The sequence below is a fragment of the Parus major genome, chromosome 4 (genome assembly GCF_001522545.3).
Source record: "Parus major isolate Abel chromosome 4, Parus_major1.1, whole genome shotgun sequence".
NCBI lineage: Eukaryota > Metazoa > Chordata > Aves > Passeriformes > Paridae > Parus > Parus major.
Window position 1 is genome coordinate 57,234,335 of NC_031771.1, and position 25,104 is coordinate 57,259,438.

General features: G+C 38.0%; 1 protein-coding gene across 4 annotated transcripts in view; it reads right to left on the minus strand.

Moving 5' to 3' along the window:
• The window catches only part of PPP2R2C (protein phosphatase 2 regulatory subunit Bgamma), a 132,889-nt gene that overhangs the window by 103,065 nt on the left and 4,720 nt on the right, over positions 1-25,104 (minus strand). The window contains exons 1-2 of one of the 4 annotated variants that reach the window (XM_015625102.1): positions 11,112-11,203; positions 10,912-11,003 (exon numbers count right to left, since the gene is read on the minus strand). The exons of 2 other annotated variants lie outside the window; for them this stretch is intronic. In XM_015625102.1, coding sequence (XP_015480588.1) covers positions 10,912-11,003; positions 11,112-11,188 — 169 coding nt within the window. In that variant the 5' untranslated portion in view covers positions 11,189-11,203. Of the gene's footprint in view, positions 1-10,911; positions 11,004-11,111; positions 11,204-25,104 lie in introns of those variants that run through there. One more of the 4 variants, XM_015625104.2, reaches the window with a different exon arrangement.

The window sequence follows — 25,104 nt, forward strand, 5'->3', positions numbered from 1 at the left end:
CTAAGCAGAGCTCTCCACAGTGGTTTGTGGGAATGGACAACTGTCTGCAGGGCTGCTGCAGGAGTGGGGAAAGCCACACAGCCCCCTGGGCAGCCCCAGCTGCACAGCCCCTCGCTAACCTGAGACCCCCAGCACCCAGCTCCACCTGCTGTGTCCTACCGGGCATTTTAAATTAGTTTGCAGGGTACAGTCCTAAAGGCAGGTTGTTCTAACTGCAGGAGAGTTGCTGGTGTATTGGCAGAAACTACTTCCCTGCTAACAAAGCAACAAATTTACATTACAATGTGGAGCTGTTTATAACCAACGATCCTTACAAAACAAGTTAAGATTTAATATTTGTGAAACAAAGCGAAGAATTCACTGGTGGCTTTGTATAAGCATAAATGACTAATTACTTTAATCAGGAAGCTCAAAAGATAATGAACTTGATTTATTATAAACACAGGGGCTTGCCCTCTTATAAAAATTACTTGCTCTGCAGTTCACGACACACATTGATTTATGGCACTACTTGTAATTCTCTTATTTTTAAATTTAATAATGGGTGAAAATTAATTAAAAGTAAACTGGAAAAATACACATTCTCAATATAATTTTACTCAATTCCACAGCAATATTCATACGTTATGTATACCCCAGTATTTCAGTAACAGTAAAAATATAAAACTATTTTGAAAAACAGGCAGTGAGTAAAAGATTCATTGCGTCAAGATTACAGAAAGAGTGAATATTTTTGGCTTTCTCCTACCTGACCCCTCATTATTTAGTGATACCTGACATCTGTTGATGAGACCAGCTGAACTCAATTCAAATCCAGTTTAGCTAGGAATATCTGAGTCATAAAAAAATCTCTGAGGATAGATTATGAATCTATTATGGCTTAGAATTCCATCAGAGAGAGAGAGAGAGAGAGAGAGAAAGAGACCGAGTCTTCCTGGAATGTGGTAGTAGACAAGAAAATAACATCTTTGCAGAAAAGCCACTTTGGAGAGCACTTTACTCTGTCCTGACCCCTGCATCACCAGCCCTCTACCTCACTAAAGGGCCATTTGTGGACAGAGAGCACTTACGGCGTGTCAGGTCCCCATGACAAGGCTAATAGATTACTGCATTACCTTCAAACTACACAACACAGTGATAAATTTTAATGTACATATCTCTTAAATAAACATTAAAACATTCATGTCAAATCCACTCACACTAAGATTAAAATGCTTAAGACTGTCACCCATGTGAAGCCCTTAAGTTTCTCCAAAGAAGATGACTGCCATGAATTTTCTCTTTCTGCATATTTGTGTTGTACATTTTTGAGGAATCCTCAGCTGCATTTCTATATATTTTGCTGAAATTTTTTTATAGCTCACTGTTAACCAGCAAAGTTCTCTAGGTAAAGTTTTTTGGAGTGATCACTGATGTGCCAGGGTATTCAAGGACACTGTCACACAACTGAGTATGAGTACAGTTGCTCAGTTATTACAGAAGTCATCATTATTATTACATCATTATTTGCAGAAAATAATGACGAAGGGCAACGTGAGACTACTTTCAATGTAGAGAATGTTTTCAGAGACTGGATGATCGGCTTGATCTACACTCCACTCTGGAGCTCAGCTAAAACAAACCATATTCCTCAGGGCACTACAACAAATGGATTACCATAAAATAAAGACACTTGGCAGCCAGGTTCCTATTACAGCTGCTTCTTGTGCTGACCAGTCATCATGACCTCATGTTCAACTGCTTTAATATATCCTCACTGTCTCTTTCTTGTCTCATACTTAACACTACATTCCTCTGGGCAGAAACCACCTCCCTCTGTGTTTACAGAACCAGCTGTGTCTAGTGACTCAGAGCTATCCCAGTTTAAATAACAAGAAAGATATGCATCTGATACTGATTTAGGGCAGAGTTGAACAATACATTTGATTAAATCTCTGCATTATCAAAGTCCATGGGGATTTTTATTCTTGAGGTTAGAGTTTTTAATGGTTGGTACAAAGAAGGAAGAAGAACCTTTTTCAAAGGAAAAATCAGTTCTAATGATGGTGACTTTGCAATTACTAACACAACCACATCAAATGCAAGTAAGAGTAGTATTTTCACTGGCAGTTCTATCAAATAATCTCTTATTTGTCTCCAGCATTTCTTCCAAGCCTGGTCATAGAGAGAGGAAGTCCCAGAATTCAGACTGGAATTCTGCAGTTTGAAGGATGCCCATCACAAGGTTACAAAAACCTGTTTTGGTCCACAAGAGGCACAGAGGGGACTGACCTCTGCTCTATTCTGTAACCACCCACTGATGACCAGACACCAAACCACACTTCTGCAACGCTGCAGAAAAACCACCTGCTACTGCAGTAATTACAATAGGGACCAGAAGGTATGGGACACAGACCAATGTAAGACAGTTTCATCAGGGTAGCCCAGTTAGCTCTGACAGCCTGGGAGGCACTTATACAATGTCACACTACAATCATGGTTGTCTGAAACTGCATACATGATTTTTAAGGACCACTGATTAAGGTAGTTTATTTTCCTTGTTGGATTTTTAACTCATGTAAATGCCTTACAAATAAAGGTGCCCTCATTCTATGAAGTGAACCATCTGGAGTTCTATTTTTTTTTTTTAATCCACAGTGTTAGAGGTCAGGCAGAGAACAAGTGTTCAGGGGAGGATTTGGAACAACTAAAAAGGAATGAGAAATATGAGTTCAAAAAGAATTAATACAAAAGAGGAATTCTCATCTGCAAAATGAAGTTCCATTATTTTACACAAAAAAAGCCATTAATTATTAAATATGCATTTGCTGGTTACATCTGGGTTAATGTGATTTTGGCTGGAGTAATTTTCTTCACAGTGGCTATTATGGGGCTGTATTTTGGATTTGTGCTGAACACAGGGTTGACAACACAGAGATATTTTTCGTTATTGCTGAGCAGCACCTACATAGAGCCAGGGCCTTTTCTGCTTTTGGTATATGGCCACGCTGGGGGTGCATGGGAAGCTGGGAGGAGACACAGCCAGGACAGGCGACCCAAACTGACCACAGGGATAACCCAGACCATGTGACATCCTGCTCAGTACATAAAGTGAGGGGAAAAAGGAGGAGTGGGGGAGACATTTGGGGTGATGGAGTTTGTCTTCCCAAGTCACTGATACATGTGATGGGTCCTGCTGTACTGGAGATGGCTGAGCACCTGCCTGCCCATAGGAAGCAGTGAATTAATTCTTCGTTTTGCTTTGCTTGTAGGTATGGCTTTTGCTTTCCCTATTAAACTCTCTAGATCTCAATCCATGAGTTTTCCAGCTTTTACTCTGAATTATTTTCCCTTATCCTGCTGGTGGGGGAGTGAGCAAGCAGCTGCCTGGGGCTTGGCTGCTACAGGGGTGAAACCATAGCAGTTCTATACAGAGCTATTATGGCAATGAGAGTGGTGCTACAGAGCAACATTTTACCAGCATCCTGAAGAATGTCTCAACCTGCAAAACTGCCTTCATCGTGCTTTTTTCAGAAGGAAACATTTTGAACAAAAAAAATTATGTAAAGCTTATATTTTAAAAGGTACTTCTGTTATTGCAGCATTAAGACTGGAAACTCACTCTCCCAGGCATTTATTTATTTTGTAACAAATAATTTAATTTCATATTTGGTTATGTTTGACAACTCTCATGGGGAGCTAAACACTCTGCTCTGTTGCTGCTGTGATTTCTGAGACAAAAAAATATGAAACAACTCTGAAAATGATAGATCAGGTTCACTGGGAGGCTTGTTCTGCTGAGCTCAGCAAGAGGGAAAGGCTGCCTGGTATCAGTCACTCCTAGGGGCTATTCTGACTTGCACTTGCTGGCAAAAGTCCTTCAAGGACCATCTGCCAGCAAGAACAGGGGTGGGGGGGGCAGGGTGGAAATCATTCATGTGCACATTCATGTGCCAAGTCCTTCCTTAGCCTCAAAAACTTCAAACAGTAGAAGCTACCACAAGCAATATTTAAGATGTCAGTATGCCAGTTTTTTCTTCTGTGAAGTCCTCAAAATAGAAGCACTTCACCAGAAGAGACAAAGAGAGGCTACATAGAAAGAGAAGACAAAAACTGAACAGATGAAAGATTTCTCTTTTATAAATATCTTCAAAATATTATGCTTGTCCTCAGAGAACCATGGTCAGCATTATCCAGCACTGCAGGATGAATGTACTGAAAAGATACATCTCTAAAGGCTTACTGGAAAGGCAGGGGGACACATCAAATATACACAACAGATGTTTGCACACTAAGCTCATATCCTCAAAATTGCTGATACAGGTCTATTTATTTAACTTACTACTATAAAAACACATAACAATCCCAAAGCGTTTAAAATAGATGTGCATAGCAGAGCCGCTTATGTTCCAATAAGAGAACATTCTGTTTCCCTCAATCAGATTTAAGGAGGTAGATCAAAGAGAAAACATTTAAAATTAAAAACAAAATCTTATTCTGATTAGAGGGAAAAAAATCATATACTACAAATACATAGATATATACCCTTTACATAAATGTACATATATACAAATTGCAAAGTTAGAGATTAATCGGCTTAGCCTGTCCTGTTATCTGTACCCATTCCATGCTCCCAGTTTTATTTTTCTGTAAATGCACCCTCGAGGGCATCAGCTTGTATAGAAGGGCAACAGCTGTTTAGCTCTTGGCATGATTAGGATTTTCTCCCACTATGGTATTGGACAAAAGAGTATGGTGATCGTGAATGAGCACACCCTACAGTTTTACTATTAAATCCTTCTTTTTCTTCCCACCATGCATCTCTGTCTCTATCCCACTATTTATCACATACTTTTAAGTGACATCTAATATTTAGATTATACTTGGTCTTAGACACAGCCCATGGAAACCTCCACTTGAAATTAGCAATACTGACTTTAGTGAAATGCTTGGTTTCATACTACAGTGCTCTCTGTAGCAGTACCAGACCTTTTAGCAACAGAGTTAGCAACAACAGAGGTTTTTCCCTGTCATCAAATCTTCAGTTTAGTTTTTTTATGTTTTCTTGGCTCATGCATACTTGGCTGCCCAGATGAAGAACAGTGTAACTACTGTCTGTTGACAATGTAAAACAAGTTCCTCTTCTGCAAGGAAAATTCTAAGCTAACCTGTAACCCCCAGTCAGGTAAGAAGTAGATCTCCTTGCTGACACCATTTATAAATCTCTCCAGGATGGAAGAGGCTTTAGGTTTGTTTTACAATGGCTTTTCCTGATTTGCTGGTATCAGACACTTCTCCTCTCCCATTTCCTTGCAGTTCTACAGCCAACTGCCTGAAACATCAGTTCAGCTGTTTCTTATGCACACCAGTACTACAAAACTGATCCTGTGAATTGAGAAGAGGTTTTCTGTATCTAACATTAACACAGTAGAATTTTCTTCATTCATGTTCTGTTAAGGGAAGTCAGGGCGGGATCAATGTATGGAATAGATCTCTATGACACAGTCTCATCTCTAAGCAGTTGCAGCACACAGATTCTGTGTAACCAAGTTAATAGCATCAGCAAAAGAGTATAAATATTAGGAAGAAAAATACCATCATTAGGAAGGTACTAGAAAATAATTATCTCTATCAGTGTGAAACCAGCAGCACCACAGATTAAAAAATGTTATTACTTGCAGGCAAGGCTCAATTCAATTTGCTTCCCAGCTTCCTTTACTTTGTGAAGTGCTCAGCTCAAAATCAGCATGAGATCTGCTCAGAACTCGTGTCAGATTCTAGTCCAAGTTACCAGAAAGCACATACCCAACAAAGATTACTCCACACAAGAAATCCCTATACATATACTTACAGGCTCAAAGGTAGAAGCAGCAAGTTCACAGTGCACTTGTCAACTGTAAAACCAGGAAAGTCAAAATATACATGCCATAACATCAGTTTTCTTCTGCTCAAGATTTTAGCCAGGAGGATATTTTATAGGGAGGGAGATGCAGAAGGAAGCAGGGGGAGGGAAGGAAGCAGCAGCATCAGCATTAATCTGATGGATTACAGCCTACAGAACCCCCAGAGGTCCCCCAGGATCCTCTGCACCACTGGGGACAGCACAGTCCATCAGCCAGCAGGCAGAAGTGGGGCAGGAGACAATACTGAATCAATTACTTCCAAACAGACCTTCAAACTATTCCCAACCATTCAGAACTTGGCAGCCAAAACCTCAATTCAAATAAACAAAAATAATACCTACCCAACATCCTAAGAGAAACACAACCCCAAAAAAACTATTTACAATTAAAGTTTCTTTCCAATTACACATCAGTTCTTCTCAATGTTTTTTCATAGTTCTGGAGGTTAAAGAATACTGTCCCATTGTGCTCTACTTGTCATAAATAGGCAGCCTTCCCTCCAGCACTCTTACAAAATTAAGTAAACTAGTACAGAGACTCCTTTCTCCAATAATGTTGGTGTAAATGCTAGTAAAAAAACCAAAAACCTGCAAATTAAAAATAAATTTAAAAAATCAATTACTATTCAGAATAAATGTAATTCTTACATTGTCTCCACTGCTTCCATCATAAAGAACAAACAGGACATTGCACTCCCAACCTGGTCACAAACTGCCAGAATACATTTTCTCATTCTCTCCCACTTAATTATCAAATTAAGCTCTTTTTCTTTTGACAAACCACAGAGCAATATAAATGGCAAAAGGTCATTCAGCACTTAACACACAGATAGGATCTGATAGATTTTTACAGCAAAACCTCTAAATTCCAGCTAAAAACTCAGCTTGTAAATTCAAATCAATTTCCTAGGATTTTAATCACTGGGTTGTTTTTTTTTTTTTCATTACAGATTAATATAAATTAAGGGATTGATTAAAATGTAAGTGCTTTTTAAGATCATCTGTCCTTTAAAATAAATTGAGTTCTCTTTTTCTTGAAGCATGTTCTTAAATATTTTTATAAAAGAGCACATTTCCTAGCTTGCTTCATCTCCCTGAAACAGCCTAGAGTATTTGATCAAGCAAAAGAAAACATACAAAAATCCACAGCCTCCTAACACAACAGCCATTAAAGTGCAGGAGAAATTCATTATCAACTCCAAATGCACAGTAGATGAGCCTAAGAAAGAAACTGCAAACAGTATTTAAGTGCAAACAAACCTTCCTTTTGCCCCAGAAAACCTAACATTTCTAGAGTCTCAGTGTTTACTCTGCTTACTTTGCATTTGCTGCATACTAAAGTAGAAAAAACTTACAGTAAATCTAGATTTTATCAGCCTCAATGCTCTTGAGCTATTAGATCTCATCAGGCTTCCTAGAAATTGAAGAATGACAAATACAAAAACCATGGGGTTTTGTAGTTGATATTATAGCTTGACTTTGTGAAAACTCAGCTCATTTATGAGTCAGGATTTTATGAAATGCAGAGAATGATGGTTACCTGTGTTGTCAGTATGATAATCAGATGGCATTCTCATAAGGCTCCTGAAAAAGGACTTACATTCTGTATCACCTTTCATTTTTTGTCTGCCTATCTCATCCTGTCTAAGCGGCATTTTTTCGGTTGAACTGTTTTCAACATGTGAGTTCAAATACTCTGCAACAAGATTAAAGGTGACACTCTCAAAAGCAATTTCAGTAGGCCTAAATTTTCTAGGCACTCAAAAGAAAATAATTAAATGGGTGAAATTGTTGTTGTGGGACTTGGGGGACTATTTGCTTGTTTTTTCCTTGCACAGAGTCTGCCATAAATACATATTACCTGCATCGCATCACCAGAATACCTAAAGACACGGGGAGGGTTGGTTTTATGTGTGCATACAAAAATGTATTCCCTGCCCTGTAAGGGCTCATGGCAATGGTTCTGCAATGAGTTCCATGTGTGGCAACACTTAAATCTTTACAGATGCCATAGTATTGCTGTAGAATACTAAACTAATTTAAAACCAAGCATTTTTCATATACTCTGTTATACTGCTGGTCATTGCTCATGGCATCTTGTCACAAACAGCTGGACTAAAACTGTGAACCTGAAGATTAATGGACAGTAAAAACTTAGTCCTTCATGAAACCTAGAGAGACAAGTGACAAATTCTTTCCTAGAGTCCCAATAATTCTAAGCAGTAACATTATAGAAGCCTGAGATAATTATGTGACAAGTCTGTGAAACCAGTTGCACAGCCTGATAGTTGAGCAATGAGATTTCATTTCTGATAGCTTTTGTACTTCAGTCTCCCTTTTACTTACACATGCCAGTGGCATTGATTAGAAGACATTTTCTCCTGCTGTATCTCAGTAATTTACTTTTAGAAGTCCATTGCTGACACATGAAATAAATACTCAAATAAACACTTCCTTTTGAACAATCTGAGATTACACAGTTCCTTACAGATCATCACAGACAGACCAATGTACTTCACCTTAACTCCGAACCTGCCAGGGAAAGGCTTTTTAAGATGTATCTTCAGAAGACTGGGAATAAGCAAATTCCCTTCTGGATCTATTATAAACACAGATCTGTGTTATCTTCACAGACAGAAAGTCAAAAAAGGAACAACATTTTAGCATGAGCATTTCCCAACTGTGCCAAGACCACACATTATTCAATGAGAACCTGAGGTGTTTCTTATTCCTTGTTTACAGCCTCTCTTCTGACACTTGATCCAAAATTCTGACTATGTCCCTTTAACTCTGTTATCTAGTGGCTGGTGAAAAAAGGAGTTTGTAAATTGAGCCTGAAGCCTCAAACCAATTTGCTGTATCTTCAGAAAAATACTTATATACACTCTTGAAAGACTGGTTTAACCTTCCTCTACTCCCAGTCCCTGGGCAGAAGTTTGGAGGCTGTAGAATCACTAGGATTTAACTGGAGGTAAAGACAAGTTGATAAAGTGGAAGCTCTGAAGACAGGGACCTGTAACTACGATGTAACACAAAGCCTCTTCTCATGTAAGCAGTCACAGCAGAAACAACAGATTTGTGTAAGTTAGGACTCCTGGATGAAGGAGCTCTGGGCCATATGCTGGTTAACAATTGGGCTCCTTGAGATCACCACTATTCACTGTAAATACACAGAAAAATTCAGACTCTGTATTAATGAGTATTCACAGAAAGCAGATGCAGAGACAGAAAGATGAATGTGGTGTGAATAAATACTGTGTGACAAAAACACTCTCTAAGACCATTCTTTTGTGCTTGTACTGAAAATGTATTTTTGTCCTTGAATTTAAAATAAAGCCTACTATAAAAAAGGTTTAATTGTGACGAGATATATAATTATCTTTAAAGGTTTCCAGGGCAGAGAGGGAGGTTTGAGCTGAAGTTCTGGGCTTCAGGTGTGTGGGAGACCAACTCTGGACCCCTCTACAGCTTTGTCAACATCAGTAAGAGATTAGCACTCTGCACTGAATTCAAAAGAACTGGAAAAGAAAAAATAAAATCCACATGATTTATTGGCACCATAAAAACATTAAGTAATGTGACTTATTAGCAAATGTCCTAGTGCCATGAATTCTCATGACAAGGATCCTCAAATTGTTCTCCACTTTGTGGATCAGTCTCAAATGACTTGTCAACAGGACTTTGTCATTAATTTTAATTATGAATGCAAGTCCATAGCTCCTGCTACCTGAAAAAATGTTAAAAAAAAATTAAAAGTCAGGAACTGTTTTAGCTGTATGCAGAATGAGTACAATTCTTACACATATCCTTTAAAGTTAAAAAATTAAGAAATCCCTTTAGGAAGTCTACTTTGACTAGGAAAATTAACTCTTACTCTCTGATCTCATGGAAACAGACAGGAACAAGATTAAATTCATACAGTTATTGAACTGTACTACAGTCTCTTGTTATCACACCTGTTTACAAACAGCCATAGAAACAGAGTTAAACAGACTTAAGGGCCTCAACTACAAATGACAATCAAAGCATTGCAAATCCTTCACACAGTATTTGAAACTAGAAAAGTAATTCACCATGACCTAACAGCCTTGTTAAGCCCTTGTTTCCCATTTTCTCAGATTTATTTCTGTGTTTAAGAGATGTAAATTTGTCTGAAGAATACTTCTGAACAGAATACTTCTCATTGTATTTGAACTATGTAGTGCTGAAGTAACTCCAGGAATGCATAGGAGAATCAATTTGCCAAACTGGTAAGCACTCATTATTGTTATTCTGAAAACTTGCATCAGTCATTAATTCCTCTCACATAATTTATCACATATTTCTGGTTTGGATGACTACTATATATTGTAATTGCAATACATACATACTCTTTATTTTCATATAGTGTAGAATGTTGCACGTCTAGCTGTAGCTAGGCAGATTTCATTAATTGTAAAATAATCTAAAAAAGAACATTAGTTTACCATCTTAATTGATGTTAATATCTAAATTACATAGTAATTATGGAAAGAGAAATGGTTAAGATACGGCTTTGCAACAGAAACCTAATTGTTCTTTTAGATACTGGAAACCAACATACACTTTCTTATCAGTTTCTGGTGCATTTCAAAGCATGCCTCCTGGTCTAGTGCCCTACAGCCCCTCTTGTACACTGGGCTGCCACCAGTAACTGCTTTTCTGTCCCACATTTACAACCAGGCTGCATTCAGTTACTTACATGCCACTTCAGAGACGTGTACGTGAAGCATTGACAAAGTCTTTAACAACAAAACAGTGTAAAAAGAAAAAAGAAATGTACAGGTGCCATCCAACCACAAAGAAATATCAAAATGTGACAACACTCAAGCAGAATAGTGCAACCTCAACGAATCCAGCCCACGCCGCTTTATGATACATAAACTGATTGTCTGTTCAGGACTGGTGGTTCACTCAAGACAAGGGGCCAGCCTCCATCCAACAGCCTGTCCTGCAGGAACCACTGCCCTGCAGCAGCCTCTGCACACACAGAGACTCTTCCACCCACTCACCTCCAGAAGTGACTTCTTCAGAACTGGGCTGAGGAACATTGGCAGGACAGTGTGGGGAAGCTTGCATTGCTGCTGCCCTTGCTATACCTGTCCTGTGGAGAAATAGAGGACTTAATTTCCAGGGCTGTCAGACAGCACCTTCCATGTTATAAGTGACGGAAAAAGTAATTAATTTGAAAATGCCTGATTTGAGCGAGTACATTTTGAGGTGTGCTGAAGAACCCCCATTTTCTACAGAAGTATTTGGATTACTTTCACATCTTCCATGGAGCTCCATTTGCAGCAAGCTGGATTCTTTGGTTCATGAGCTGATTGATGATGCTCTTGCCAGTTACCTATGCAGCAAGCTGAGATATGCCATTGAGAACCAACATAACAAGACAACCTAAATAAAATAAGGAAATCATATTTAAAATAATATCTCAACTCTAACACAAACAAATAACCATTGAGTAGCTCTCCCTTCTACCTACTTTTCAAAATGGCAGTTTTCTGCTCTTTAAACATTTCCTTTACAGAAACCACTACTATATGAATTACCTAACAGAGGAACAGTTATTTTGCTCCTCCTGTCCAACCCATTCCATACAGGCACTCTTTTTTTTTTTAAATTTCCACATTAATCTACATAGGATTATCACATGAATCAATCCTAACAAAGACTTCTTTCCTTTTTAAAAGAGAAAAGGAAACTTTCCACAGTTCCCATGATTTCCAGCTGGGACAACAGTTTTCAGCCACCATTTAGTTTTTTTAGTATGACACATTCAAAAGATTTGTATATCCCAAAGTGCAGTCCATTAGAGGGACAGACACAAAAATAACCCTATCTGAAACACATGAATAAATCATCCTTTTGACCCTGGTGATGAATGCAATGTTTTCAATTTCCAAAGAAACTCTCTAAAGCTCTACTAAAACAAGTGTGTTTGTTCCAAAAGTGATCTCTGTATCTTTCAGGAGCACTGTAGTGGTTTTCCTTCAAGAAGTATCAAGTTTAGACAACGAGGACTGGGCGCTAATGACCAACCACTTTATTCTGGTATGAGTGTGCACTGAATACTGATGTTCACAGGCAGGAACAATTTCCAATAATTAATTGGAAAAATACCAGCCTTCATTGCATTTGCTTAACTTTGGTCAACAGCAATGTTAATCTTGCAGGTGACCTGAAAGACAAGACAAAGCCTATACAAGTGAGCTTTATACATAATTCAGAACTGCTGAAAAGCATGGAAAAGAAGACAGGAAAAACATGATTATAATATAGCAAAACAACTCTACTAAGGAAATAAAACCTAACCCAAAAAACCCTCATACACTTGTACTGCATCTATTACTTCAACTGAAGAGTAAATATAGGGGTAAACAGAATTGTTCACTTCTTATTTGGGCAAAACAGACTCATGCATCACTTCCTTTAACAAAATGCTGGGCAGCCTGTCTTCCTCTTCCTTTTCTTTTTTTTAATTTGCAACTGCATACTTCTTTTCTCTAAAGTTCCCAGTTTCCAACATACTAACCCCTTCAAAGCAGTGAAATAGTTTGTGTCTCTCAGTATCTGCTAATTGGAGTATAATTACAGCTGTCTATGGGCTATGACTCTAAACAGATTTTGCAAAAATATTTGAAAGAAATCTCCAAGAGAAATAATAACAATTGGTCATATATGTAATACCATATTTAATAAATCCAGTATATTTAAATATAAAATAAGATACAGCAGGTTGGCTCAAATAAATAGGACTGATTAATTCTGTTCTGGGCACTACAGGTCAATGTCCTGTTCACCTTCTAAGAGAGTGATTACTCTCAGCATTAACAGGAATTTTAGTAAATATGCTCCTTTTCTTTGTGTGAGAAAAACAATGAATATTAGAAAGAAGCAAAATGAAAAGAAACTGACACCTTGGGTTTTATGTGTTGCCTGAAGCCCTCTCAGAGTTCCCAAAAGGTCATGACACATGAATAATTTAAATATTACAGTAACAATGCATTGATAGTAATGATCAGATCTCTAGAGAAGAGAATTCAAATACTTGGAATTATTTGGCAATATCTTCTGATAATCACTGAAAGGACTAGAACTCCTAATACATTTGCTTTCACTGAAATGCAAACTGGTAAATACTAAAACTTGGGAAGGGGAACCTCTACAATTGAAAGCAAGACCTGAATTGGTCACTGTGTGGATTTTTGTTTCTTTACTCTAGTAATCCACAAAGATAACCTTGCTATGGTTCTCACATTTTGAGGGTACCATACATTTATTTTAAAAAAAAAAGTCTTAAGTGTTCAAAAACAAACACCTAATGCATTAAATGCTACAAAGAGCCTTTCCTTCGCTTACATCATCCCTATTTTCTCCCCACACTGTTCTCCAGCCTCCTACAGTCTGCACTGACCTATGTACACCAAGCACTTCAAGAGGCACTTGAACCATATGGGATATTTCTAATAGGTAGGATCAGTTTCCCTGTCTGGGAGAGTAATTCATGGAATAAAAAAAGAAAACAGCTTTATCTAAAGGAAGATATACGTTCCAGAGATTAGTCCAATTCAAACAGAAAGCTCTTCCATCACAGAAAGCACATGCAATTTCTAGGATGAAGATGCATCCTGCCACCAAATCCAAGCTAGGATACCTCTTCTCCCTCCTTGTTTAAATCCCATGTAGAATCTATTGTGCATACAAGAACTCTTATACAACTCCCAGACTGACTTAACACCTCTGCCAGAAACTTTCCTCTGAGTCCTATAGAAATCATTGGTTTTTCTACAGTTCATCTTCCCTTTGAAAAATTAAAAAAAGCCACCTTTCAAGTCTCCATGACCTGGAAAAAGAAATGGTGAGCAGTGCATTGTGTGGGCTTTGACATGAATGAATCCAGTGGATTCCCGAGTGACAACATTCAGGAGGTGCTTGAACATAAAAGCTTTCCCATTCCCTGAAGGTGAGAGGACTGTAGCCCCACCTGGGTCTCTCCAACCAACCTACAGCTGGCAAAATAAAATAAAACAAAACCTTTTGTACCTGCAGCTGAATCATGTCAGACATCTGTTACAGAGCCCTTGCTTAAATCCCAGCATCCAGAAATAATACTGCTGGTACCTGAACTTTAATGGATAGTCTCCACAGAAAAAGGAAAATGGCATTTTCAATATAGAACACAGTATGGTTTTGCTAAAAACCTATGATTTTTTAATGCAAGCTAAAAATAATATTGATTTTTTTCAAGTTCACTGCACACTAAATATAATTTCCACCATTGCTATTTGAGATATCAGATAAAAATGCCATCTTTTGCACTAAGAAAAGAATCAACAAGTCTTTCTTGAAGCAGAAATGCCTAAGGCTATTTGGTATATTTCAGACAATCTTGGCAGCTGGTGGTAGCCAAAAATGAACATTGATTCATCAAAAAACATACAGAAAATTCACTCTGGTGCAAGCCAAGAGTAGGGTATGTTCACTGTGCACTGTGGACTGCAAGACATCTAAAACAATCTAAAACATCCACAGTGATAACTAACATTACAAACTCAGTGCATCACCTCCAAGTTGCAAACTAAGAAAAGGCAAGAAATGGAAAAAAAAAAAAAAAAGAAAAAAGTAGCTTCAGGAGGTTCAGCAAGAGGTGCAAAATTCTGCACTTGGAGCAGAAGAGCTTCAGACTTTCAGAAAAGCAACTCTCTGTAAAGGACCTGTGGTCATTCTGGATGCTAGGCTGAATATGAATCAATAGTGGCTTGACATCAGCAAACCACATGCTGGCCCAACTCTAGGAAGAAAGTGGCCAGAATTACGGGAAATCACTCATCCCTGATGGGGCTACATGTTGAGCAGTCAGAATTCAATGCTCTTCCATAAGTGACTGAACCAGATTATGACCAAGTTCACCATTATTTTGAGACTGATTAATTGAAGCAAGTAATTCTGCATGTGGCACACATTTTTTCTCCCAAAAAATGAAACTGTGCAAATTCTTCAGCCACAGTCTCTTCCTTTATAGTGGGTTAATCTTCCAGGTCTGTCCTCAATCAAGGAACTTCGAGATACTCTTAACAGGAATCGCCAACTACAGGAAGACTCCTCATCAGTTTAAATGTTTACCTAAATGTTCTGCACACAGCTCAAAAACCCCTCTGTGCCATTATGACACTGTGAACTTTCTGGAATCTGTAAAAGTGCAATTTAGGAGGAAAATATGAACCTAAAAAATTAGCACAAACCCAAATGGGCAAATGAAGGGGAAAAAATTACTGTTTTCTTAAGACATACATTTTTAAGGTTCTGGTAGACACAACCCTAAAAAGTACCTGTAAAAAAGAAAAATTATTTAAGGGCTAAAACTATGTTACTGACATTCATGAAATATCCTGTAATCTTTTTTTCAGAGAGATTTAATTATACCTTTCATACTACTCATGCATTAAAAGATCTTCTGGTAAGCATTAATTTGAATTCTATTGCCACATAAATTAATACAACTTAGACACATTTATCAGCCCTTTAAAAAACAAAGTGATGTGTCCAGGCTGCATAATCTTGAAAAGGAGAAAAAGACATACAATTAAAACCTGAACTGCAATTACTTTGATTTCAGAAAGTTAAAAAGTAGCCTGGAGCAAATTACCTCCAAGACAAAATCTGGAGAGCAGTTTTGCTTCAAGAAAAGACTTAACAATATTTAAAAGAAAACAATAAGCAGCATGAGTAAATCATATAGCACACAAAAAGGTCAAAGAAAAATAAATGGGTTATACTTAAGTTAGTATAAATCTGAATGCATTAAACTCCTAAGAAAACTTTCAAAGACAGTATTAAGGTCATAGTATTCAACTGGATAAATTTAACCTTTAATTTAATAAATCATATTATGCATGAGAATTTCCAAGTAGATTTCCTAACTCATTATGCAAATGAACAAAATGATAACTCTAAATAGTTATAGTAGCTACAGAAAATCTGTTCTTTTGGCTAAAGGACAGCATATGGTTTACTGATGAAGAGAATCGCAGCAAACCCTAAGAAGACTAACAAATTCCCATAATTTTAGTTCCCAGAAATTTTTGTGCTAAACTGTAAAATGTACTTACATTTCTTGACAGTAGGAAAAGCTAAGCTTTGTAGATTCTAAGAATTCTGAATATGGTAGATGGACTTCAGCCACATTTTCATCATCACCTACTGCTGTCCTAAAGAACAAAGTCAGCAATAGTACTGAATCTCTGAAGATTCAGCACACTTAAATGACCAGAAAGGTTTTTGGTGAACACTGAGATAAACTCTTCAAAAAAAGCTCTTCCAGCACCAGGAGTTATAACCCACATCCCCGCACAATACAATGTAGTACTGAAGACAAAAGTAACTAAGGCTACTTTACAAAGTAGAAGAAATAGATGCAGAGATTAAGACAGATGAGTAGACACATAAATGCAGAATAGATGTAGAGGTGAGACACTGGAACAGGTTGCCCAGAGAAGCTGTATCTTCTGTGTATTTTCCTTGAAAGTGTTCAAGGCCAGCTTGGATGGGGCTTTTAGCAACCTGGTCTAGTGGAAAGTGTCTATAAGGTCTCTTCCAACCCAAGCCATTCTATAATTCTGTAAGATTAAAATGACTCAAAGCACAAACAAAATATGTGGTTTCTATATTTATTTTTTTTTCTGGACTTACAATATGTACATAGAGTACAGCCATGCAAAGTCATGCAGCTGGATCCAATTCTGCTCCAGACAGTGGCAGGTTCTCAACAGACTTCATTAGACACTAAATCACAATTACACAAAGGCTGTTAACAACTTGTCAGGATTTCAAAGATGACATTGCTGTTTAACAGAAACATGTACAGTAATCTCAGTGTCCTAAAAACCTAGGTAGCCCATCTCAGTTTTTTTTAATTTACCAGAGTAAAAAAATATAATTAAAATAAAATTTTCTATTATTTAGTCACTACCATTTCTATAGTAGGATGTCATGAGAGACTGAAATGTTAATGGTGACTCAAACAATCAGCCATTTGCAGCAGCAGTGGGTGCCCTGCCAAGGTTGGCTCTGCAAGGTCACAGCCCAGGTGCAGAGGGGGTGAGCACCCACCAGCAGAGGCTACAAGCTGGATTTTGAGCCATGTAAGGGAAAAGGCAGGCAAGAAGCAGACCCTGCAGAGGTGGGGTAATGCTTTTTATCACTCTTAGATAACAGGCTCAGTTGTACAACTCCCTGGGGAAGGACCAGGGCATTCACACAGAGGCCTGAAGTTTTCATCTCTTCTGATGGGCACAAGTGGCTCAAACACACTGGCATGAGAAGCCTCTGTCATGTTTTAGAAGGTGTCACAGACTATCAAAGACCCTCAGAATACCCCCTGACTAATTTTGGGGGCCTTCCACCAGAGGACTGCATGTGATCCGCAGTGTTACTTCAGAAAGGGAGGAGGTGTATGACATATGCATGTCTGAACATTTATTAACCCACTGAACTTTGTGTTTTGGGGGCTTCCCCCACTCCCATCTGATAAAGATGAAGATCACCACTTCAACCAACAGACAACAAATAACAACAATCAAGTCTCCTTGCTAGATGGGTGGTGGTATCTTTCCTCTCCACTATCTACTCATATCCTTTTCTTCTCATTCTTTCTTTCCCTTATATATTTTCTGAAGTGCTATTTTTGTACCTTAGTACTGTTATATTACTACAGATAGATAATAACCAAAATGCCTACATACCTCCTTTCCATGGCAAGCACGTTATTCTAAATTCATCCCTACATAAATATATATTATATATAAATATAAAAAACAGTCATTCAGTGTCATTTCATTCTAATCTGCTGCAAGAGATCTATTAACAAGAACCTCAGCCACCCTCGCCCTCAGGGGTGAGTCATAACAAGTAACAAAGAGGAAACACCATTTGCTTTTCCCTTATGATAACATGATAAAATCCTGACCCTGTCCTTCAACCAGGTCTGTTGATATTAACATATTTAACTGGGACCTTACCCAAGAAGGCTGCCAGACCTACCCCCAAAAACACCTTCTCAGTACAGTGGTGCAGAAGGAGGGCCTCTTCAAACTAGAAAAGACTTTCCCCCTACACCTTAAGATCATCCGCAAATCAATTTATCAGGTCCAAAATGATTTTGAGTCATATCCATGTCATTTAATGACAGTGAAAGAATGGTACTAAGTGACGCTTCCAGGTCTTGCCCCTCACAAGATTCAATACACAGAGCAGAAAGAACTTGGCAAAGAGTACCTAATGAGTTGTGGTTTTGGCTGGACTCCCTCTTTTTTTTTTTTTTTTAAATAAAGATTCCTGGAACTCAAACAGCAGCAAGTGCTGCAGATAAAAAGTGCTGCAGATAAAAGCTGAATTATCACTACAATCAAGTCGAGCAGCAAATGGAAAGGGAATAACTGTAGTCAAGGAAGGAATTCTGTGTCCTTATTCCTCTCCCCAGCAGTGCTTGGATCTACATATTCTTGATGTCTCTGAAGTCTGAGCAGGGCGTATTACTTCCAGAAAGAGAAATTCTGAGAATTTAAAGCTTTAGGGTCCTGCTTAAACTGAGATGGAACAGTTGCCTTCTGGCAGAAATTAAAGCTGGCATGGAAATTTCACAAAAGAAATTAAAAGATGCTCTGGAAAGTGGCCAAAAGGAAATCAAAGAACTTTAGCAGTATAAAGACATATACCAGAAGCACATGAAAAGGAACTTCAAGACAGACCATTAGGTTTAAGAGTTAGGGTTACCCATCTGTTGCCTGGATAGAAGGCTGTGTGAACCAGGGGAAAATGTTAATTACTCCTGTCAGATATTTAGTAAAAAAATATTCATGTTTTCTTACACAATTTCCAGTCTTCAGCCCATGTCAGACATCTAGGGGAACAGATGTATTTTAGCTTCAGCCCAAATTTTGAACTATAAGAACTGATCAACGTAGCCTTCTTCCAGTTCTTCAAGTGTGGTATGTTACTGGATCTGAGAATCAGACTGGGGCAAAAAAGACTATCTGATAGCCAGTCTGACAGCTATCTGTGAGGTAAAAGATCTTAAAATACTTACAAGCTTAAGACTTTAACAAGTTCCTTGTCCAGGATGTGTAAACTGGTTAAGTTACTATTTTTATGTGAAAAAAACATGTTCAAGTTTGCGTGAACTGTGTAGGACACTCAATGTAAGGTTCTACCTATAATGGCATGTCCTAGTTAAAATGTTTGGGTATCTCTTGCCGTCACATGTAGTCAAATCTCATCTAGCTACTTGTATTTATTTTAAACTTGCAGGATTAGCACTATTTCCTTAATATATGTTGCCTTCCAAAATCCTGTGGGGCTTCACTTACACAACAAATCTCAGATTTTGGAGTCACAGTTTCTGGACTGCAGTGCAAAACTACCAAAGGCAAAGTATAGGAGACTCCTATCTGGTAAGCTCCTTTATTCCTTTCCTCAATTTCAATTATTTGGATTCTGTTATTGTGTTAGAATATGTCTGTGCCCATGTGCACAAATTTCACAATGAAGATTTTTGGATCAAAGGTGACTTAGCAAGAGGGATATTAAGGGCTTTGAAATATTTGCAACATTTCAGAAAAGAAGACTGCCAAACTAAGTAGTTTTTCAAGAAAACTGTGTAAATTCAACAGCTAACAATAAAATGACGGAGCTCAGCCATTAAAATGTAAAACATAGGAATAGCTTCCTGTGCTAACCTCAATATAACTACATCCATCAAGTCTCATCTGTAATAACCAGGCTGGTGTTTGTTCTGTGGAGTCCAAATTGCTAATTCTTCCCATTTACAACAACTCCCTGGCTTTCAGGAACAAAAATAATTTTCTGTCTAAATATACTTACATTTAACAATCAGAAATTAATCCCTCTGCAAGCAACTCTCCACACTGGCAATCGCCTTTCTTAGTAATTATTTATAATGCAGAAGCATCAAAGCTTTCTGCTTTCACATTTAACATTGCTGCTATTACTACCATTTCCCAGGTACATCCAGGATAGCTGACAGACATTTTTCAATATACTTTGTATTTCCTCCCTTCCTTCTGGGAGAAAATGCACCTCCTGGTGCATAACCATTGCAAAAGCCTTATCACAAGGTGGTTTTGAAGGAGCACAGCAGTAATCTTCACTGCTCTGGAAGTCTTCACCACACTGCCCAAACTGGTGCACACTGAGCAGGTCACAGGCAGCAGGAACAGGACTCTGGTGACAGATGGCAACTTTGCACCAGCAGAAGACAGCACTGCCCATGGTCCCCCCTGCTCTCAGGAGTGAGCAGCTGTGCTGGTTCCCTCCCTGCCAGCAAGGGAGAAATGTAAACCAGGCCAAGTTTGCTGACATTTTCTGAAGAAGCCTAGGTTGCTGGGCTAATCAGAGCCTCTTCCCCTCTGCTCTACCTCCCATGCGATGGGAGTGGCTCCAACCGCAGATACGAAAAAATAAAATATATTTTCAGTATAACAATTTTCAACAAAGAAATGGGAAAAATCAACACAACAAAGAGATGGCTGTTTGTATTATGTAAAAATCACATTCAGCAGTAATTTCTGCACCACAGCTCAAAGTCAAGGCAACTAAACCCCTCTGCTTGGATGTAGCGTGAATTCTTGCAGCTAGTAAATCTTGAAGTTTTAATATAATTGGCTGATTTGCAATATCATAACTTCTGAAAGATGCAACTTATTTGTTTTAAACTAGCAACATTTGTAACATTTACTTACCAACACAAAAGGCCTGTGCTCTATTTTCCTCATTTTTCAGAAATGCATGTGGAAGCACAGAAATGGCTATCTATCAAGTAATGACACACTTAAGCATGGAAAATAAAATCCACATTCAAGGAAACAGTTTTTCAGAAAGCTGCAGTTCATCACCACCACAGATGAAAATCAGAAATTCAAGGACACTGCTTCTCACACCATGGTGTAAAGGAAGTTTTGCTCCAGTCAGAGACAATGTGCACTCCCCTGACCAGCACTGTCACACACTGAAACAGCCTGTGAATTTCATAGGACCTGAAGGACAGTGCCCTACATACCAGCTCTTACTGTCTCCCAGTGCTGAAACTTGGCCATAGCCGTCCCAGGACTTGTAGATTCACATTTCAAGCATAGCAGCTGGGAGGAATACAGACACACCAGTCATCCACAAAACTCTGAGTGTAGCATACACTTGTGTTACAAGTGCACAGAATTATATTCATATTGTACCTGAGCAATGAGAATAACCATCATCCATATGACTTGACTCTTAGTAAGGCATTCCAGGAAATTCTGTAAGATGTAATAATTCACATCTACCTATTTCAAAGAGACTGCATATGTGAATTCTGCTTTGAGCTTCACTGCTGATTAAACAGAATATACTTGACCTAAATCTTCCATTAAAAAGAAGACTACAGAATACACATCTGACTTCATCTTGTACTGGTTATTCCCATATCACAGATCTGCATGCAGCAATAAAAGATACCAAATCAAGCAGGGTGTCAAATTAATATGCAGCATGACAAAGTTTCACGTGCTACCTTAGCAGTCAATTCAGGCCTACACTCACCAGCCCACTGTGCCTATTTGTTGATTTTCTAATTAATTATTATTAGTATTGAATTTATTAGGTGAAGTTTTATTTTTATCACAGCATAATGTAGAAATAAAGGCATTCTATCAGAAATTATTTATGACATAATAACAGACACGTCCTGATTTAAAGCTGTACACTAATTAAAGACCTCATGCAGTTTTTATCATTACTTGGAACCTCTCAAACAGTACAACATGATGTTGACTGGATGAAAGTTTAGAAATGAATTATTGGTAACTGGTGACCAGCTCATTGCTTGAAAACTATTTTTTGTTTGTATTTGAAATGTTTATTTATTTAGCATCTTAGAACAAGGAGAAATAATATGGAGTCATTAAAAATTGAGAGAAGGAAATAAACAATCACTTACTTTTAATTCAACTCTGATGATCTTTATTTCTACTAGAAACTGACCCAGAAACTGGTAGAGCATGTTATGGCTGTCTTTAATGCAAACAGTACTACCACAGGCAGCATTAACCTCAGAATTTACGCAAATGATGTTATTTTGTACAGTCATTGACTATTTGCAAATCTGAGTCACACAAATGACAAAAGTACTGCAAACAGGAAGATGTATGCTAACAGTAACTAAATGCTAATCAGACTTAAGTTGAACTAAAGAATAATAAACCAACTCTTAGTCTTTTACTTTCTTCTGTACTCTAAGTAAGACACATAAATATCATCATAATACAGATGTCTGCATCCTGTTCTTCTCTTTTTTGCAGCAGATGGATCAGTGAATAGGAAAGAAACAAACACTGCTATATTTAACAGTACAGATCCCAAACCCTGTCATATTAATAATTCACAAAAGTCACCGAACTGCATGGCATGTCATGCTGAGATTTTATTAGGAATCAGATCTCTTAATGTACATTTTTATTATTTGTCTTTCACTAGGAAATGAAATAAAAGTCTGCTTTTATTTGAATTAAAGCAATAATAAAAACAGGAACAAGTGCTTTTCACCAAGGTAACACTGCTGAGAAAAGAAACTCTCTTACCACATATAAAGCTGCTTTGCTCAGTGGGGCTTTTGTTCTTGGTAAATAATTGGGGAACTTTCACCAGGAGCCAGCAAAATAGACCACATTCTTGACTAAGGGCAAACTTAGCATTAACCGGAGAACTATGGAAATAGTTGATCAGGAAAGTGCCTCAACATGGCAAGTTCATTTTAAACCCTTTCTTGTTTAAAAAATCCCAAATGTCCCCATTATAACTTTATCTAATTTTCTGAGGTTACCTTTCCCTGGCCACAGGGAAATTAGGCTGAAATTACACTGAGGTTAGCCTGCAAATACTTTGTGTTCTCCCAGCATACAGTCCTTGAGACAAAGCCTTACCATGGTGACTAAATAAACCGTGGATGGAAAGTTTCAAGGATACAATTAGTAATGATGTAGTAACACAACATAAACAGGATGGATTACCTTTTTATGGTTGATAACAACAGTCAGTCAGCTCTTCTTCATTATAAAATATTCAGTGTTATTGTATAGTGTTTCACATTTTAAACTGATGCAAGAGCAACATCTACATTCTCTAAATCCACCATTTAAATATATGATGCATTGCTGAGATACCTGAGGTTTACATGGAAAACATGTAGAAAATATACTGCTAAATACAGTTTTCATAATGATACATACACTAAATAAACTGCTCCCATGGTAAACAATGACACTGACTCTACTTGCACAATGTTGTTTAGTTTTACATCATTCAATACTTTTAAACTGTCTGGTTCAATTAGAAAAAAATCTGGCCGAGACAGCAAGCCTGCATGGATCATATTTCTATGCCTGTGTTTTATCTTACACACACATTGCACAGTTCATGTCCTGAACTTCTGTTTTTAAGGCTTATATGTAGCTCAATCTATTACATATAACAGTTATATAGTTAAATATACTGTAAGCATTTCTATTTATATTGTTTCTAGTCTGCTGGCACCTGAAAAAGCTCCAGATTGGTGCAAGTATGTTCTTTTTCAGCTCCTTGTTGTCACTGTCATGGAAGGAGCTTGGCTTTAGCTAATATTCTAGATGGTTCTTTCCTTTTGTTAATACATCTTATTCACTTCTCCAGGATCTCTTGCACTATACAGCAATGAAATACATTTATTATCTAGATAGTGAGTGTAGGATCATCTGCTGATTACACATGCACGCAAATAGAGACAAGGTTGCTATCAGTCCCTAAGGGCAACCCACCAAAACCAGTGATCCAACATGGGAGATTTATTTCTTTGCAAACAGGAAGATTGCAGCCCAGCCTAATCACACTTGGTAAAGCTTTAAAGGCACATGTGACACTGGTGAATAACTGTCATGTGGAGAACATGACATTAAATGAAGATCCAAACCAAGTTAACCGCATGCCTTTAAAACATGTCCTGCAGCTCAGAGTGGCTGGAAGTGCCCTCTTAGGATGATCTAACAACCAGTCCTTAAAAATAACCTCCTCCTTGGAGAGGCAGGTCTTTTGAGGAGGCAGTAACAAATTAATACTAACATGCTCCTGCTCTTTGGAAATGCTGGGAACAGCAAAATAAGAAACTCCGAAGTCCCAGCCTAGGATCAACCTAGGGTCATCCTAACCCCAATCCTGATTTATGATTTCTTCATAAAACCTTCTTCTACATCTGGCAAGCAAAATAGAGACAACAATATTATGAGCCTAATAAATGTAGTATGAATGGAGGACTTGGAACGTGTAGCTGGTACTGCATCATGACAAGTGCTGCTGACAGTGCAATTCTCTCTGGCTAAATCTATACTGCCTTTTCTGGGATTGTTGGAATGAATTGCTGGCCCACGTCACCCATACAGACATTGCCTTAAATATCTGTGCTGTGCAGGTCCAAGCTTCAAGCAGTATCAATGCTTGATTTTCCTGGATGCTGAACCCCACATCCAGCTGCAGGTTTGAGTGAGTGAGCAAATGGATGGGAGTGCAGCGCAAGCCAGCGTGACAGCAACGCTCCAGCTCTGCCTCCATGGCTTCACCCTACTAAGCTGCATGAATAGAGATTACAAAGTCAGCAACATCACTTGGATGGAATAAACCTTATTAATCCAAATCTTCAAGGCTATCCACAACATTCATCTGAATATCAGTGTGAATAAAAGAACCAAATCCATGCACAGAAAGACATAACTATATGCTGTGTAACAAGGGGCAAAGTTATGCTTTAACAAGGTTTACTCCTATTCACACTCGACTCATGGAAAAAAAGAAATAACACAAGCAGCTAGACTAAGAATGAGCAATAATTTCCAGGGTAATTCTGTTTCTAAATGAGTTCTGTAAAAAGATTAAAATCATCAGTATTCACAACATAAATCCTGAATTGCTGGAGGGTGAGAGGAAAAGTTACCATTTGGACTTTTCTTAATAAGTAGGAATCAGTGAAGTAGACTGACCAATGGTAAGCCTGAGCCAGCAGAGTGGTACTTGTTTATTATAGTCATCCAATTAATACCTCAGGTATTAAGGTCTAATTCAAATTATATTTGAAATGTTTATGAAAGAAACGTTCATAAATAAATTTATTTTTGGCAGATGAAAATTGA